At 34.0% G+C, this 15,563-nt stretch overlaps 1 protein-coding gene and 1 long non-coding RNA gene across 8 annotated transcripts in view; one reads left to right on the forward strand and one right to left on the reverse strand.

Moving 5' to 3' along the window:
• Window positions 1–15,563, forward strand: part of LOC132555711 (uncharacterized) — a 58,351-nt gene that overhangs the window by 25,734 nt on the left and 17,054 nt on the right. The gene's annotated exons all lie outside the window — the stretch shown is intronic.
• LOC132555664 (voltage-gated potassium channel subunit beta-2-like) overlaps window positions 1–15,563 on the reverse strand; it is a 77,232-nt gene that overhangs the window by 18,128 nt on the left and 43,541 nt on the right. For 6 of the 7 annotated variants that reach the window (XM_060220042.1, XM_060220058.1, XM_060220050.1 and 3 more), the window contains exons 6-7: window positions 13,023–13,088; window positions 494–538 (exon numbers count right to left, since the gene is read on the reverse strand). In XM_060220042.1, the coding sequence (XP_060076025.1) occupies window positions 494–538; window positions 13,023–13,088 (111 nt within the window). The remainder of the gene's footprint in view (window positions 1–493; window positions 539–13,022; window positions 13,089–15,563) is intronic. The other variant, XM_060220066.1, reaches the window with a different exon arrangement.

Consider the following 15,563-nt stretch of genomic DNA (forward strand, 5'->3'; position numbering starts at 1 on the left):
TAAACTGACTCTCTAGCAGAAGAAAAATGAGAACACATTATCTTGAGCTTTGATATAAATGACATTGCATCTTAAAGTATATTTTGATCACAATGGCATTTTGTACAAATACATGTTATTGTATTATAAATGGGAATATGCAGCCAAAATTTGCTACCGATGGAATACAATATCATTAAATCATTCTTGAATAAAACTTTATCATAGCGACACATAAAAGATAATAGTGTAAACATATAGATTTTACTGAAATCTTATTTCAGCCCTCTAGCATAGAAAATAGTGTGCTTAAGATATGACAGCAGTTTCTGAATGCTATCTACATTTACACATGTAGTGCAGTATCATTATGTTATATATTCTATGACCATAAATGCTGTAAGGGATAGTTTTATGTGGAAAATTTTAATTTTCAAAAGGCAAAGAACAACAAAATATCCCATAGTCATAATATGCTGGTGGTTTCAAAACAAAAGAATCACATTCTGTTTACCTCCATGTCTTTTTCTTTAGAAGTTTCCCAAGTAAAATCTCTGCCCTGAAACATAGAGAGACTAAAATTACACATCAGATGTATCAAATAACTTGCGATTCTACCACTGTATTCTGTAAAGATTGGCTGAGGTTAAGTAAGATCTGAAAAGAATGGAAAATATTACTTTTTGTGCAACCTGATCAAGGATTTTATTTTTAATCCTCAATAAACTTTATCATGTCATACAGGGGCAAAGCTAAAGTCAGGATATTTGGTAATCATATTATATATTAGCTTATGGATTTGAAGATTTCATTCCCCAAAATAAGATGCAGGATTCATCACCTCCATTATTCACTAAACTCATATTATGAACAGTAACATCAAATTATATTGACAGGTGCTCTTTTTAGCTTTTTTAGCTTCAATGGTCACGGTAATCTTGACAATCACTTAGTTTTAATCCTGAAATGACACTGCCCACTTATCTCTGTTAGGGTAAAACTTTATCGTATTGCAGCAAATCAACCTATGTGGCAATCTGTATCATGACTTTAAAAAGATATATTAGCTTCAATGGTAAATATAGGATATAATCAGTAATTTTTGTACAATTTTTTAAAGGCGAGTCAATAAAACCATTTTCAAAATTTTGATAGTCCAGTAAAACAGAGATAAAATGGGTTTTCAAGACTTGAGCGAGACCCACAGGAAAAACATTAGTCCTTGGACTCAAATATTTGAGTCCTAAAAATCACTGTTTTAATATGCAATTCAATACAAAGAGCTCCCCCAGAGGGTCAAAGATCAAAGTGTTCACCTGATCATTGTTACCAGTCAAAGATCAAAGTGTTCACCTGATCATTGTTACCAGTCAAAGATCAAAGTGTTCACCTGATCATTGTTACCAGTCAAAGATCAAAGTGTTCACCCGATCATTATGTTACCTGTAGAAGTCAAAGTGTTCACCTGATCATTATGTTACCAGTGGAAATCAGAGATCAAAGTGTTCACCTGATCATTGTTACCAGTCAAAGATCAAAGTGTTCACCTGATCATTGTTACCAGTCAAAGATCAAAGTGTTCACCCGATCATTATGTTACCTGTAGAAGTCAAAGTGTTCACCTGATCATTATGTTACCTGTAGAAGTCAAAGTGTTCACCTGATCATTATGTTACCAGTGGAAGTCAGAGATCAAAGTGTTCACCTGATCATTATGTTACCAGTGGAAGTCAAAGTGTTCACCTGATCATTGTTACCAGTGGAAATCAGAGATCAAAGTGTTCACCTGATCATTATGTTACCTGTAGAAGTCAAAGTGTTCACCTGATCATTATGTTACCAGTGGAAGTCAGAGATCAAAGTGTTCACCTGATCATTGTTACCAGTCAAAGATCAAAGTGTTCACCCGATCATTATGTTACCTGTAGAAGTCAAAGTGTTCACCTGATCATTATGTTACCTGTAGAAGTCAAAGTGTTCACCTGATCATTATGTTCACCTGATCATTATGTTACCAGTAGAAGTCAGAGATCAAAGTGTTCACCTGATCATTGTTACCAGTCAAAGATCAAAGTGTTCACCCGATCATTATGTTACCTGTAGAAGTCAAAGTGTTCACCTGATCATTATGTTATCGTAATATGTGGAGGCAGTTCTGGTATTGATTATATTACCATAAAAAACTATGAATAAATAAAAAGGATTAATGACTCCAGTAAATCAATATAAACACTTGTTTTATTTTTCTTATAGAATTACACTTATTCTAGAAGAAAAAAACAGACTCAGTAAAATGAATAACTTTACTCTCATTTAAATGACAATTGACCTTTCAATACCGTTTGATGGCCCTAATGACCTTTTTTGTGCTGACAGGCCTTTTAAGAATGTAATAATAATAATAATAATTGACTTTTTAACCCTGACAAATGGCCACATCAATATCATGAGATGTAAAACTTGATGTTGTGACACTTATGCATTGATATAAATTAAATATGTTGAAATAATCTGAAATAAGACAGGTTAAGACCATAATAATATATGTATCACTGTATTACTCTCCCCTTCCCCCCATCCCTACCCCCACCGCCTACAATAAACCTATACAATGACTGTGGCATAATATAGTAGCTAAGTTTCCACCTCACATAATTAGAATTCTGTACCCCAAATTATCAAAATGGACATGAAATAAACAATTTTAAAGTATAAGTATTTGGTGTAGTTTTACATAGTTCATACAGACTTTACCTCTTCTAAACAACTAGGTGTGAAGAACTTGTGCTCAGTGATGATTTATAGTGCCATCACACTGAAATGTCACCACCTGAACAAAGTAGTAGTAGTTACATCTCAGCATGTGAAAGAAACATTAGAATGTTGTTAGAGTAGTTTATTTCGACCTAGACATGTTTACTCTAAATTACTGTAACCCTGGTGAAATACAGAAAACTTTTCTTTATCTGGATCAATTGAGCATCGGACTAGCACACAAGCCAGAAGTCCTAGGTGTGAAGCAGAGGCAATGAAATAAAATAATGGCCTTTGTTACAGGTATATCAAGTTTATAATGTATCAGCCCAACCACATCTACACAAATTTTATTTCCAGAATTATTAATGCCTGCTTTCTTAATTCATTATCAAATTTGTTGATCAATAAACCAATATGTCCATATAAGGCTGAATCCTTTAAAAATGCATAGAAGTCCTTATCAAGGCTTATTGGAGGACATAATAATGTTACCATAGTAAACAGTGGTATATCTAGACACGGAAACATCAAATTGTGAGCTTTACTGACTACCAGCATCTGAATAATCACAGGTCTGCTGTACTTACAAGTACTTACGATTCCAGCATGATATACAACATTTGCAGGGTGTGTAACAAGCATGGATGAGGGTCTGATGGTTAGAGAGAGTAATGGCAGGTTAAATTCCTCAGTAATCCTACAAATGTATTGAGGACAAACCTGTACCATAGTGTACCACAGTAAACCTACAAATGTATTGAGGACAAATCTGTACCATAGTGTACCACAGTAAACCTACAAATGTATTGAGGACAAATCTGTACCATAGTGTACCACAGTAATCCTACAAATGTATTGAGGACAAATCTGTACCATAGTGTACCACAGTAAACCTACAAATGTATTGAGGACAAATCTGTACCATAGTGTACCACAGTAAACCTACAAATGTATTGAGGACAAATCTGTACCATAGTGTACCACAGTAAACCTACAAATGTTTGAGGACAAATCTGTACCATAGTGTACCACAGTAAATAGTGTACCACAGTAAACCTACAAATGTGTTGGAGGACAAACTGTACCATACCTGTACCATAGTGTACCACAGTAAACCTACAAATGTGTTGAGGACAAACCTACTGTACCATAGTGTACCACAGTAAACCTACAAATGTGTTGAGGACAAATCTGTACCATAGTGTACCACAGTAAACCTACAAATGTACATAGTGTACCACAGTAAACCTACAAATGTGTTGAGAACAAACCTGTACCATAGTGTACCACAGTAAACCTACAAATGTGTTGAGGACAAATCTGTACCATAGTGTACCACAGTAAACCTACAAATGTGTTGAGAACAAACCTGTACCATAGTGTACCACAGTAAACCTACAAATGTGTTGAGGACAAATCTGTACCATAGTGTACCACAGTAAACCTACAAATGTGTTGAGAACAAACCTGTACCATAGTGTACCACAGTAAACCTACAAATGTGTTGAGGACAAATCTGTACCATAGTGTACCACAGTAAACCTACAAATGTATTGAGAACAAACCTGTACCATAGTGTACCACAGTAAACCTACAAATGTGTTGAGAACAAACCTGTACCATAGTGTACCACAGTAAACCTACAAATGTGTTGAGAACAAATCTGTACCATAGTGTACCACAGTAAACCTACAAATGTGTTGAGAACAAATCTGTACCATAGTGTACCACAGTAAACCTACAAATGTGTTGAGGACAAATCTGTACCATAGTGTACCACAGTAAACCTACAAATGTGTTGAGGACAAATCTGTACCATAGTGTACCACAGTAAACCTACAAATGTATTGAGGACAAATCTGTACCATAGTGTACCACAGTAAACCTACAAATGTATTGAGGACAAATCTGTACCATAGTGTACCACAGTAAACCTACAAATGTATTGAGGACAAATAAACCTACTGTACCATAGTGTACCACAGTAAACCTACAAATGTATTGAGGACAAATCTGTACCATAGTGTACCACAGTAAACCTACAAATGTATTGAGGACAAATCTGTACCATAGTGTACCACAGTAAACCTACAAATGTGTTGAGAACAAACCTGTACCATAGTGTACCACAGTAAACCTACAAATGTGTTGAGAACAAACCTGTACCATAGTGTACCACAGTAAACCTACAAATGTATTGAGGACAAATCTGTACCATAGTGTACCACAGTAAACCTACAAATGTATTGAGGACAAATCTGTACCATAGTGTACCACAGTAAACCTACAAATGTGTTGAGGACAAATCTGTACCATAGTGTACCACAGTAAACCTACAAATGTATTGAGAACAAATCTGTACCATAGTGTACCACAGTAAACCTACAAATGTATTGAGGACAAATCTGTACCATAGTGTACCACACTAAACCTACAAATGTATTGAGGACAAATCTGTACCATAGTGTACCACAGTAAACCTACAAATGTATTGAGGGCAAATCTGTACCATAGCGTACCACAGTAAACCTACAAATGTGTTGAGGACAAATCACCATCTGTTATGTATATGCCATATGTAATCTCATTCTTACTCAGAACAGGAAGTTCATTTAAGAAATCAGAAAGAAAATCATGCCCGTGGGACTTTGTTACTTGGAATTTCCAACCGGTAGAAATTGTGGTATTGATTTAGCATTATATTTCCTGGTCAGGCAATATTTGCCCAGAGACTAATACTGCCTCTGACCTTATCATGTGCTAGTGAAAACAATATCATGACAAATATATAGCATGCGTGATTGATGGCGAAGCTATTCTCCCCACCTCCAAATGATTCTAAATTCTCCTCTGGGTCAGATTCACGGAAAAGCTTGGTACACAATACATAAGGGAAATAATCTCGGAGAATCCAATATCACACACTGGTATATAGTCCTATAGATGTAGAGCCTGTTTACACAATGAAATGCTGGAATGACACCAGATTGTTATCTAGATCAAATTCATATTAACAATAAATATCGTGTTTGATTAATAATTAATCCTATAGCAATATGTTGTGTGATTTTACTGTATTGAAAACATTTAATTTTTTATGTCATTAATGCAAACAATAATTTAAATTAGCATACTCATCCAACATATGTATTTACAATATACAACATTAACCTAAATTAAGACTTGCATATCAGAAAACATATTGACCTTATTTGATAACCATCAGAAATCAACTGATTGTGTTCTTTAATTTTCCATTGAGATATGTGTTACTGATACAGAAGGAAATAATCATTAGCTTTTTTTTATCAGATCAGAATTATACAGGGAAATTAACAGACCATTTATTAAAAGGAACTTCTATAGACTTTACACAGAAGGGCATGGGTTTGTTGCTTCATCTAATGCACTAATGAATTTTCAATATTTCAATATTTAATGATACTGAGGATTTTCTGTGTGATATTAGGATAGACCTTTGTATGTACAGTATATTTAAACCAATGAAGATTTATAAATTTGAATTTACAAAAATTGAGGTTTTGGTGGCTAAATCAAAAGATTGATTGGGTGAGGTTTATATGGCATAGAGAATACAGGTGATGAGAGTGTGTGGTTTTAGTATGAGAATGGAGCACAGTTTACGTATCCTATGAGATAATGTATGAGTGGGTTTTTCATCACATGTGAGTTTTGTTACATAGATGGAGCTCGTAATTTTTTGAGTGTACCTTTCTGTCCTTTTTCTAATATTTTTCACTGTGGTATGTTGAATATAATTTTCTGCCTTGGTCACAGGCAAAGTATAACTTTGTGTTTGTAATAAGAGCATTTTTATGTATGTTAATGATTTTCTGTAAGCAAAGACATTCTGAATGCAACTTTCGATAGATATATAAAACTATTTGTTTTTGCCCAGTGTTAAATACTCTCTTAAACACATATAAAAATATGTGTAGATAGTTTTATTTGAATTTCACCCTATTGTCACAAGGGTGAATTGGGTGAGAGTTGAAACTGAGGTCAAGCTTTTGTCAAAAGGGTGAATAGGGTAAAAGTTCAAATTGGGGTGAGTTTCCCTGTAGGATGACCATCTTCACTGTCTATTATACAACATTTAATTATCACTCTCACTTAGGATTATAAAAAATATGACAACAAAAAAAAGACACTAAAAAAAAACCAAACAACAGAACCCCCCCCCTTAAAAAAGAAAATATATATATATTCATAAGTAAAAACCTACAGGAAACAACCTGCCAAATAACTCAATCAACAGAATCATAAATCAGACAAGTTTGTTCACCATAAAGTAAAATTGCAATGTTAGGAGCGGGAGGGACGTAGCTGCCTGGTGCTGATGGGTCCAGCACCGGAGTAAACAGACAGGGACCTTTGTAGGTAATGTAATGTCTATTCTGGGTGAGTAGGTATAAATATAGCTGTAGTAGCTCCATCAAAAGCTCGTTAACAGGTGTGAAGTGACAGAGTACATGTTTTGCACACCTGGAAAATCTGTTTGCTGAGCTGTAAGGAGATGGCATCAATGTTGGTATATATATGTATACCATATGCTCTTCTCAGACTTAGACTACACATAGAGGCAACATCAACAAACCTTAGCTTTCAAGTATTACTGGGTCATTGTACAGTGTTTATATACCAACTTAAACCTTTGGATCTCTGATGGAAGACAGAACTAAACACAGCTGCCAAATTGCTGTGTACCAAAGTTCCTAACATAAAAAAGCATCAGAAGCGAAAGGCAAAACAACAGTGATACAACAGCTGAATTTAAGAGACCACATTTTTTTTCAATTTGATGAATTCCAGCAGTTGAAAATGTCAGCCTAAATTTGAATAATATATAAACAGTTATTGCCAGAAATTTCTTTCACTTTTAGAATCAAAGGAAAGGACTAATGTCAATGTGTCATGTATTGGCTGACCAATGCTGATGTCCAAAATTTAGAAACGCAAGAAAAAGACCTCTCTTTGTATATAGAGGATGAAAAGTATGTCACAATGTTAGGGATGACGAGAACAGGCAAGAGGACAGTTTATGCCTCTTGATTGTAGTGATTGTAACCAAAGGAGTAGCTGTCATGACCATTCACATTCCAAGCCAACGGCATCAGTTGACAAATAAAATATGGGCACATGATCAGACTCAACTAGTGCCTGAATAGTGACAAGAGGTAGACCTACTGGAATGCTTAGATTTTCAGAAAATTATGTACATATGGTTACATAATAATTATATAAAAGTTTCAAGAAAATCTAGCAGTTAATTGTGAAATGGTAGAGCCGCCTTAACATGGACAATTGAAGGAATCTGCAGGAATTTTGAGTCTGAGCCATGAAATTCTTTACCATTATCATTAATTTTCTTTCTTTTTTTTGGCAACTCAAAAACAATGCTTAGATATTGTATGTATTCTGGGCATGGAATTATTATCTTTTGCTTACAATATCATGTTCTGAACTAATCCAACCCGAAACCTTTGAATCACTTTTATCATATGTAATTAAGTCACAGTATTACGTACACACAGACATAATCAACAGTTTCTGAAAACCAACCATGTAAACTCAAGTGCATTACGTATGAAAAGATGTTAAATCTCCTAAAAGCCAGAATGTAATTACAATCTTGATCTATCATACTGAGACGAGACATATTAAAACAGAAGGAGGTATTTTTGTCTATTAGATACTGGTAAAACTAAATACACTTACTACAAGTATCTCTACTGCAGAACACACTCAGTCAATATACAATGTCTGTAACTGCAGGCCTGCTTTTGAAATCCCACAATACTACAATCAATACTGTGGATTACATCATCCTAGTCATTAGTTTAACGTTTAAAAGCTCTTAAAACATTTCAGAGCAATTTGTAATGCATTGAAAATAAAGAAAACTCAATAGTCTGTCTTTATAAACAATTGACTTATCATGATGCCGATGTTTATTTTTATCTCTGGAGCAACAGGCCTCCAAGTATAGATACTGAAATTATCGACTTCCAAGCAAAAGGTCAAACACCAGACTCGAAGGAGTCAACAAACTGGACGTAATTTCATATATAGTAATCAGCGTACATCATAGACATTTATTGTTTTAGACAGGAGAGATAAATCAGCTCTACAGTTTGTAGAGCAACTAATACAAGGACATACAAAATAAATATCTTTTTCTCCCATTTTATTGAAATTGTGAAAGTCTGCTTTGTTAGTTAAGAGTTTTAATTAAACTAACAATCTCATTTTGAGACAAGGCAGTAGCTGGTCGTTACCTCCATGAACAACATATGGGAGATATATTGCATGCTAATCAGAGCAATTTGGAAAAACATGATTTTGCCCGAAGACACAACCACAAAATAGTGAGTTTCTTATCGTCTGAAAAACAAGAACCACTATGATTCTAGATATCGTGAAACCAACTCCTCGAGATCTGTACCTGAGGTTAGGGTTAAGGTTATTTTAGTTTATTTTTGCTTGATGTCCTATTAACAGCCACGGTCAATTAGGGAACTGCTGAATTTGGGTGATTAAAGAAAACCAGAGTTCCTAGAGAAAAACCACCAACCTACTGCCAGTACCTTGTGACTCCCAAACGAATGTCTGGAACCCACAAGCCAGAGGTGGAGGGTAAGTGAAAAAGATCAGACACCTTAATCACATGACCAATGCCACCTCCTCAGGTAACGTAGGTCTGGAACCCACAACCCATAGGTGGAGGGTAAGTGAAAAAGATCAGACACCTTAATCACATGACCAATGCCACCTCCTCAGGTAACGTAGGTCTGGAACCCACAACCCATAGGTGGAGGGTAAGTGAAAAAGATCAGACACCTTAATCACATGACCAATGCCACCTCCTCAGGTAACGTAGGTCTGGAACCCACAACCCATAGGTGGAGGGTAAGTGAAAAAGATCAGACACCTTAATCACATGACCAATGCCACCTCCTCCGGTAACGTAGGTCTGGAACCCACAACCCATAGGTGGAGGGTAAGTGAAAAAGATCAGACACCTTAATCACATGACCAATGCCACCTCCTCGGGTAACGTAGGTCTGGAACCCACAACCCATAGGTGGAGGGTAAGTGAAAAAGATCAGACACCTTAATCACATGACCAATGCCACCTCCTCAGGTAACGTAGGTCTGGAACCCACAACCCACAGGTGGAGGGTAAGTGAAAAAGATGTTCAGACATCTTAACCAATGCAACCCCTTACCTGTTAAAGGTCAACGTCCTACTGACTGAGTGATTTGGGCCTCTCAAAATCTGACTAGTATAGGTTAATACAAAACCTTAATAACCTTGCATTCAAACATTCTGAGTCACAGTGAACTTTAATTAGTTGATTACAGTCAATACATTGTTTCACAAGAATCACAGTGACCTATTTTAAGTTGGTCACAGTCAATACATTGTTTCACATGAGTCACAGTGATCTATATTAAGTTGGCCACAGTCAATACATTGTTTCACTATAAACATGACTTGATAATAACATTAATGTAATAGACATTAGAGACCTAGCTTAAAATCTATCACATGAAACCATTCAGAGATTCTCATATATTGTATGTACTTGTATCTAACCTCTTCAAATAAGCTAGAGCCAGTAATTTGAGGTCAGTTTATTAATCATCTGAACAATTGTTTTCCTGTAAGCTAATTGGTGAGAGCAGAATTAGCAAAAAACATGACAGCATTCTCGTGATCACTTCAGACTGGATCGAGTGATGAACAATTTGATGCAAAAAAGTGAAAGAGAAAAAAAGCCTTATATACAATGTGCATAAACACTTTTCAATTATTGTCTGTTTTAAATGGACACCCTAATATTGTTTTCTTCTTGGATCACACCTTAATTTATGATATAAATTCAATAGATTTTAAAGATAATAATAATAGAATAAAATTTCAGTAAACAGAAAATAAATCCAATGCTCCTTTCATTATTATTTTGATTGTTTATTTTACGAGGACTTTGAGATAAATATAAATTGAATTTATTCGATGAAGTTCCAGACTTCATTTACTCAAATGAGAATGAACTGAAATACACCTGTTCTTTGTGGAAATTTCATTCACAGTCAGATATAACTGGAAGTAGAATTTCTACTTTTCAAATTTCATTTACGATTTTGAAGTCATCATTTGCTTAGAGTTACTTCCCATGCAAACTTAGATATTCTTTATTTCGATGATTGTGCATTCATCGTCCTGTCAGCCACATCACTAAAATACATGACTGTCACTTGAAAATTTCATCTTGACAACAAGTTTTTCACTATATTCTGGTAAATTTTGGCTCCATTGAATTTTCATTTTCCTCATAAAATATTTGTATTCAATGAGCAATTACTTATACACAAATGTATACTGATATTAATTATTTAGCCATGATAAAATCATCCTGGTTTAACACAGGGCAGAGTACATCAGTACAAAATTCTGTTAATAAATCTGTCATACTTATTGAGTAATTCATTAATAATGCAGAGCAATGCTTTCATTGGTTAATTCTATCATCTGTATTGGGAGGTTAATGTCTGGTATGAAATATTTCTATTGAAACACATAATGACAGTTTATCATATACTTTTTGATATTGTTAACATTGGTTATTTTAACTTTCATTCAATCAACGTGAAAGCTTTGGCAGCCTCAATGCTCAAAATCTAGATCACTAACTGAGCAAGCTTGAAATATAAACAACATTTTAGAGCAGCTATGAAGAATAATCAAACATTACGTTATCAATCTGATCCTCCACCACAAAATTCTATTATAATCTATTACTAAGACATGCTAAAGTAGAAATCACTGGGTCATATCAATGGTTCTAAAGAAGAAGATTTCTTAACCTTCATAATATAGTTGCCTTTCAGGGTCTTTGTTCTATCAAATGAATATTAATGGATTAAATATGTAGTCATCAAGGTCAATTATAATTTTAAAGAATATATGCAGTCAGTTCAATATATCTTTGGCTTCGTTTTATTTCTCAATACTTCTAGCTGTATTGAACTTCCACATTTGAATACCCCTTTGTTCAAAAGGTAACGGCAAATGAAGTCACAATATTTTTTCAATAAATTAATAAAACTCCACAACATTATGATGAATTTGAATGAAATTTCAGTAAAAAAAGAATCTGAGTAACCAATTTGGTCAAATAGAAAAATAACACAACATTACTGAATTGATTTGCTAAATGACAATTTCAAAAATGATTAAAAAATTGAGTATTTTGATAATATCTGAATTCATGAGGAATATGTTTTCACAAAACAGAGCAAGTAAGCACCAGCCTGTATATAACATGGAATGATATGTCAATTTCATATGAATGTAATAACCAGGTATAAGATTGTGGCAAATGATTCGTATATTAAAACGGAAGAAGTTCAATCCATTAAAGGACATTTTATTTTTAAACAGAAGCAATACCAGAAGCCAATTCTCCAGAATGTATTCTAATGTTTTCTACACCTGGCCTACCTCAGGGCAAAGCTTTTACAAATTACTTATTTTTACCAGCAGCAAGTTGCAGGTGATAGTATGATCAGTTACCTGGCCTGATAAGCCAAATCCTATGTACTACTATTCAGCCAAATTTTAAACAAATACTATTTCAATGTCCTGTAATAAGCCCTCCCCAAATTACAGTAATGATTTGGTGACCCCTTGGCCTTATTGGAAGATACATATACAATACAGCTTAGAAACCTGGCTTTCTGAAATGCTACTGTTCTTCTGGTTTGATTTGTTTACTATAGGAGAGATAAATTGAACTGTTAGGTATCCTCATGAAACCTAACAGATGAAATACAATATAAACATGAATTTATCCAATTATGTACTTTTCTCAAATTTCCTATAAAAGGACAATTGTTTGGGAAAAACTAATTTGTGATGATATGACACATGATAATCAGAGGTGATACAATCGCACGATATCACAAAGACAGAGAAAAATTGTGTGATAAGTGAGACTTAGAATTGGGCACAAAAAAGACCAGCCACTCTTAAAATTACCACCAATACACACCTCAACAGAAAAACAGGAATGGTGAAGAAAGAGATAAATGCCAAATGATTCAATGCAAAAAAATACATATATAAACAAATGAATAAACAAACAATTGAATGAAGGGATGAACAAACATTGAATAAATGAATGAAAGAATGAATCTGAACGAGAAAAAAAAAGAAGGCATATTCCGTGCATGTCGCGTGTGCATTCCAATGCCCTTACCCCTCGCAGGCTACCTGCATCTGTTGGTATGCAGATATAGGTAGATCGGGATTATCCTTCTTATGACTGTAAATAAGAAAGAAGACCTACACATGAAGAGGTTGCACACAACAAAAATATAGTAATGTTGGCAATCGGTTGGAAATCGATTAGAAAAATCTCTAAAACAGCTGATCAGTTAATGATCAACTAAAATAGGTAGAGTTGATGCCAATTTCAGATGTCTCAAATCAAATATTTCACGACAAATTTAACTAATAACATTTGTTTGCAACTAAGATATCTGATTTTGATGTGATTGGAATTTTGTTTTATATTAGTTTTTTCAGATTTAGAGTAATTTCTTCGTCAACTCTTTAACCACAAATTTAAAGATTGATTCAAAGGGAGATAACTTTCAAATTAAAGAATTCCTCCTCTATTAGCAATGGTACAAAGAATAATTAATCAGTGTAATTGAACCGATTTTCGACAATACTACGAAAGAGATGAGACATATAAGACTGCAGAATCACAACCATAGGACATATGCCTTAATTCCAAGGTGTCAACACAAGACACACCAAGCTTTAATTTATGCAATATGGTATACAAAAACACAGATGTAAGACAAATAATGGACTTTGTAGCATGGCTAAGAATATGAATGCTTTTCAATGTAACACTGAAAAACATTTCCATTTTTTACTGTAATTGTGCAAGTTCCGTTTAATTTGCCAACTTATAAAATGCTTAATTAAAATAAAGCATTTCATTTTTAAACTGAATGCAAACATATTAATTCAGCTAAAGGCCAATTGATACATTTTTTACTAAAACTAATATGTAAACATGGCTGTATATGACATTAGGTACATTTGTTTACTGGTTAATTCCAGAGAGTGCTAAGAAAAGTACAGAACACAAGACCTTAGACCACAATGAAAGGCATTACAACATGGTTCATGTAGTAATATCATGTAATTAAAAAAATAACGATAAAAAAAAGGATACTACAAACATTACAGCTGCTACTCTCAATTGTTTTTATCAAAGAAAACATTGAAGTTTCGGCAAACATGAAAGAGCAATATTAACATCGGCAGCTGGAACATATCAGTACATACACGTATTTATAGACATAAATTTGGGTACAGTTAATGGAATCCACATAGCAAGGAAAAACATGTACAATACATTCTACAGTATAACACCAATATAGCTCAACATCCACTTTCCAGTCATCTTTTACAAGAAATATTCTTCAGATCAAAGTATTCAAGAATTTAGCAGTATAATCCAATCTGTCCAACGCTTGTTGTAAAGTCACACATTTTACGTATTCATGATGCACAATATGAGCAGAAATTTCACTTAGGGAGTGGTGCTACATTTAATTATAGCATATACCTCCATTATGAAGAGTTTGTAATCAAAGACAAAATTGACTTCAATGGTTTTTGCCACAATTTTCATTATTTGATATTTCAATCTAAAATAATGCAATATCTTATGTAGTCCACAGTATCAAGTCTTTCTTCGCACACAGACGACAGTAAAAGCTGGTCCTGTCCCCTTTTGCTTAGTCTTATGAATATGCATATTTTAAATGTAAAACAAGGTCACATGATGCGTATCATCAAATTCTTACTTCAGCAACGGTGATACTTTATTTACATAATATACTGTAAAGGTCATGCCTGTATGCAATTACAAATGTTCAAAATTGTTTTAAGGTGAAACCTAACTTTGTACATAGTTGCTGTTTACAGATGATGTATGACACCGAAAAATCAGGCGGTTTTTTAAATTCTATTCTCATTCATTTGGAAAGAGAAACAACAATTGGACACAGCTAAATGCTGTTACATGAATGACCTAGTCATGAGATGATTCATCGTCTGGATAATGTTTTGTTACTTTTAACTACATATTTTCATGGTGTGAAATTTTGTGACAGCAAATATCATAAAATATATCATGAATGATTGTTAAATAATGTACATTATTGTGTTGCAACATTCCATATATACACACTTGTTAACAACACTTTGGATAAAACTTATTACAAATCTTAAAGAAAATAACTAACTCTTGTTATATTTCATGAAATATGCTCAGTAACAATTAAAGTGAAAGACCAAACCAAACTGATTGTTATATGTCATGTATACATGAAGTGGTGAGAAAAGTGATAACTAGAAATGTCTCTGTCCAAATGAAGCCCTCCAGAGAGATGACAGCAAAATGGAATGAAGAATTGCATGCGGTACAGTTTAGCTTTCATTTGGGTAATTAATTAACAATAAGATGGTTGTTTCCTTTAATAACCTGTTATAGTCACAATATAAACAAAATGGAACTTGTTAAGGGTCCATTGTTTTGACATGTACAACGGGTTGTCCCAATTGTGCACACACACAGACTGTACATCTACCAGAAACATTGTTGATCTATATATTATGTAAAAGTCATCAATTTCACCCTGCTTTGCCGATCATTTCATATTTGTAAGTTATGTATATAAAAAAATTCTTTCTTCTTTGCTGAAAATTGTATGAA

The sequence above is a fragment of the Ylistrum balloti genome, unplaced genomic scaffold (genome assembly GCF_031769215.1).
Source record: "Ylistrum balloti isolate Yb309-2 unplaced genomic scaffold, AGI_CSIRO_Ybal_v1 Utg369646, whole genome shotgun sequence".
Taxonomy (NCBI): Eukaryota; Metazoa; Mollusca; class Bivalvia; order Pectinida; family Pectinidae; genus Ylistrum; species Ylistrum balloti.